Below are 4,505 nucleotides of genomic sequence, written 5' to 3' on the forward strand. Positions count from 1 at the left end.
AGAGAGTGGTGAGGACAGCCCAGTACATCACTCGGGCTGAGCTCCAGGACCTCTATATCAGGCGGTGTCAGAGGAAGGCCCAAACATTTTTCTAAGACACCAGCCACCCAAGCCATAGACTGTTCTCTCTGCTACCGCATGGCAAGCGATACCAGTGCACCAAATCTGGAACCAACAGGACCCTGAACAGCTTCTACCCCCAAGCCATAAGACTGCTAAACAATACTGCTAAATAGCTAATCAAATGTCTACCTGGACTACCTGCATTTACCCTTTTTTGCACTAACTCTCTTGCACTGACTCTATGCACACACACCGGACTCAACTGACACCCCAACACACACACACACACACACACAATGGGACAAGGGCCCCATTGTGCCTGGCGAAAACCAAACACTGCCTTCCACAGTAAGAACCTTAAACCAACGGTCAAGCATGGTGGTGGTAGTGTGATGGTTTGGGGATGCTTTGCTGCCTAAGAACCTGGACGACTTGCCTTAATAGAAGGAACCATGATTTCTGCTCTGTATCAAATAATTCTACATGAGAATGTCAGGCTGAAGCTATAGCGCAGCTGGGCCATGCAGCAAGATAATGATCCAAAACAGACAATCTAGTCTACATAAAAATGACTAAAAAGCAACCAATTTGAAGTTTTGGAATGGACTAGTCAATGTCCAGAAATGCAAAAATAACATGGCTATATACAGGGAGTACCAGTACCGAGTTGATGTGCAGTGGTATGAGATAATTGACGTACAGTAGCTATGTACATACAGTGCTGTGAAAAACTATTTGCCCCCTTTCTAAATGTCTCTACTTATCAGATCTTCAACCAAAACCTAATATTAGATCAAGGGAACCTGAGTGAACAAATAACACAACAATTACATATTATTTCATTTATTAAATAAACAAAGCTATGCAACACCCAATGGCCCTGTGTGAAAAAGTAATTGCTCCCTTACACAGTCTCTCACGTCGCTGTGGAGGAATTCTGGCCCACTGTTTTGTCAACAATCTACACAAAATACTCTGTAATGTCAAAGTGGTAAATTAATTATCAAGCACAGATTGAACTACAAAGACCAGGGAGCTTTTCGAAAGCCTCATAAAGAAGGGCAGTGATTGGTAAATGGGTAACAATAACAAATCAGACATTGAATATCTCTTTAAGCATGGTCAAGTTAATAATTATGCTGTGGATTATATATTTAACCACCTAAACACATTAAAGATGCAGTCGTCCTTCTGAACTGAGCTGCAGGACAGGAATGAAACTGCTCAGGGATGTTACCATGAGGCCATTGGTGATTTTAAAACAGCTACAGAGTTCAATGTCTGTGATGGTAGAAAACTGAGCATGGATTAACAACATTGCAGTGACTCCACAATAATGACCTAAATGACATAGTAAAAAGAAGAATACAAATAGAAAGAATAAAAATATTCAAAAACTTGCATCTTGTATGCAACAAGGCACTAAAGTAATACTGAAAAAGAAAAACAGCAAAGGAATAAACGTTTTGGCCTAAATGTAAAGCTGTATGTTTGGGGCAAATCCAACACAACACATCACTGAGTAACTGCCTCCTTATTTTCAAGCATGGTGGTGGCTGCATCATGGTATAGGCATGCTTGACATCGGCAAAGACTGGGGAGATTTTCAGGATAAAAAGAAACGGGATTGAGCTAAGCATAGGCAAAATCCTTTACGCCAGACACTATAACCTACAACACAAGGCCAGATCTACACTGGAGTTGCTTACCAAGTTACAGTTTTGACTTAAATCTGCTTGAAAATCTATGGCAAGACTTGAACAATTCTGTATAGCCATTAACACCAACATCTTGACAGAGCTTGAAGAATTTTGAAATGTATAATGGGCAAATATGGGCAATCCAGGTGTGCAGAGCGCTTATAGACTTACCAAAGAAGACTCACAGCTGTAATCGATGCCAAAGGTGTTTCTAACATGTATTGACTTAGGTAGCAGAATCCTTACGCAATGACTATATTTTAGTTATTTAATTTATATCAATAAAAAAATATATATATAATAATAATAATACTTTGACATGAGAGTATTTTGTGTAATACTCTTTTAATCCCACAATAAAATGCGAAGTCCAAGGGGTTTGAATACATTTGCATGGCACTGTATGTGAATGGTGTGTATAGACAGTTTGTGAATAGAAAAAGTGTATACAACAGTCATTTTATAGGACCGGTTGGTAGCCGGCTAGTGACTGTGTCTAAGGTTCAGGGCAGGGTACTGGCTGGAGGCCAGCTAGTGATTACTGTTTGAAAGTCTGATGGCCTGGAGATGGGGTTCTTCTGCCTATGCAGTCTTCTTTTGACGCGAAACCCACCATTGGTGTGCGTGGCAAAAGAGCTCTATTTTCATGTCCTCCAACAAATGCAAACGCCCGGAGTTCGCTAAACGGTATTGGCACTTGGATTGGAACCAGTGCTATGGTCAGATGACATGAAAATAGAGGTCTTTGGCCACGCACACCAGTGGTGGGTTTCGTGTCGAAAGAAGGATGCATAGGCAGAAAATAACCTCATACCTACTGTAAAATATGGTGGTGGATCTTTGATGTTATGGGGCTATTTTGCTTCCACTGGTCCTTGGGCCCTTGTTAAGGTCAACAGCATCATGAACTTTACCCAGTACCAGGACATTTTAGCCAAAAACCTGATTGCCTCTGCCAGGAGGCTGAAACCTGGCAGCAAGTCGATCTTCCAGCAAGACAATAACCCCAAGCACAATTCAATAATTTTGGACATGACTGTATGTCTTTGTGTATGGATATGCATTTATGAGCCATGATTATTTTTGGTCAAAGTTTGTGTTTCAGCAAAGAACAAGAAGCAGAACATTTAAGACTTTTATTTAGAAAACCACATCACACAAGTCATATAGCCAATGGACACACTGCATGTCACTTTCCCTCATACATTCCCTGATGGGACAATACTGTACATTCAACCTGGGCCTGCAAACCTATGCATGCTCCTTTCGTCTGAGCAGTTTCTTAAAGGCCAACTTAAAATCCTCATTGAAGCTGGTGTAAAGGAGAGGGTTAATGAGTGAGTTGATGTAGCCCAGCCAGGTTAAGAAGTCAGATACATGTTGGGAGGCAGTTATGACCTGTAAGCCTACAAGGAGCTCCTTCAGAAAGAAAGGCATCCAACAGAGGATAAAAGCCCCAAGGATGAGGCCCAGAATACGTGCTGCCTTCCTCTCTCGGGAGGTACAGATCTGGTGCTTCTCATCTGCCGCCTCTATCTCTGTCTCAAATGAAGGGATACGGATGGTGACATTGAGCCTGTCAAACTCCAGAGTGGGGTCTGAGGTGGACAGGTCGGATACGCAGAAGGTGTGTGCCACACGGCAGTGGTTCAGAGAGTTCTGGCTGTCAGTGCTTCGGCTGCTCAGGTGCCGCGACGAGACCCGTTTCTGGTAAAGTGTCTTTGCGGCATTGTAAATCCTATAGTACAAGATGAGAATAAGGGACATGGGGATGTAAAATGCCCCAAAAGTGGAGTAAATGGTGTAGCCCACATGGTTGTGCTCTATGATGCACTGTTTTGGGCCATGGCTACTGTGTCTCCAGAAAAGGGGAGGTATAGATATGAAGATAGAGATGACCCAGATAATGCCCACCATGACAGCTGCCCGGCGGGCTGACCTCTTATGGGCATACTCGATGGCCTTGGTGATAGCCCAGTAGCGGTCCAGCGCTATGACACACAGATGCAGGATGGAGCAGGTGCAGCAGGTCATGTCCACGCTCAGCCAGGCCTCACACACCACCTGGCCCAACGACCAGGTCTCCGTGGCAATGTAGAGGATGCTGATCGGCATCACCAGGATAGCCACCAGAAAGTCAGTGAACGCCAGCGAGCAGATGAGGTAGTTGGCAGGCAGGTGGAGCGTCTTGGTGGTGCAGATGGCTGTGATGACGGCACCGTTGACCAGTGCAGTGAGGAGGGTGAGGAGCCCCAGTAGAACCACCAGCACCACCATCCTGTCTGTAAACACCACCACTGGGAGAGCGCTGGCTGGGACTCCTGTGCTGTTGGTGATGTTGGGCCCTGTGAAGCTGTCCCCATGGTACCTCTCCATCTCTATCTCCATCCCCAGACAGTGCCAGATATCCCCCTTCTGCTGGACACAATCTCTCCCAGGGATAGGATGATCCACACTATGGATCAAAGGTCACCCTGCAACACACAAAAAAGAACAAATATTTTACACTGTCACAGAGACCTTGGTGAAAATGTGTTTTTCAGTATGATACTTTATAAGAATTCTAACAAGTACACTAGACATAATTATATATGTTATATATTTTGTAATAAATGCTACACAATAGAGGGCACAGAGTTTCTTTGCTCTGGCAAACTTTAAATTAGTATTTGTATTTTTCACCTGCCTTTCTAATAAAAGTTATTGGGGGTTGTTAGGATAATGACTGACAATCAAGGTGAA

General features: G+C 43.7%; 1 protein-coding gene across 1 annotated transcript; it reads right to left on the reverse strand.

The window, feature by feature from the left end:
* Positions 1 to 3,014: 3,014 nt before the first annotated feature.
* Positions 3,015 to 4,139, reverse strand: LOC311107126 (5-hydroxytryptamine receptor 1E-like; the record flags this gene model as incomplete). The annotated part of the gene is made up of 1 exon (XM_084149624.1): positions 3,015 to 4,139. The coding sequence occupies one exon, from the start codon at positions 4,137 to 4,139 to the stop codon at positions 3,015 to 3,017; it is 1,125 nt and encodes a 374-aa protein (XP_084005750.1).
* Between the last annotated feature and the right edge of the window lie 366 nt (positions 4,140 to 4,505).

Source organism: Coregonus lavaretus (assembly GCF_964263955.1).
Source record: "Coregonus lavaretus genome assembly, chromosome: 31".
NCBI classification, from domain to species: Eukaryota; Metazoa; Chordata; class Actinopteri; order Salmoniformes; family Salmonidae; genus Coregonus; species Coregonus lavaretus.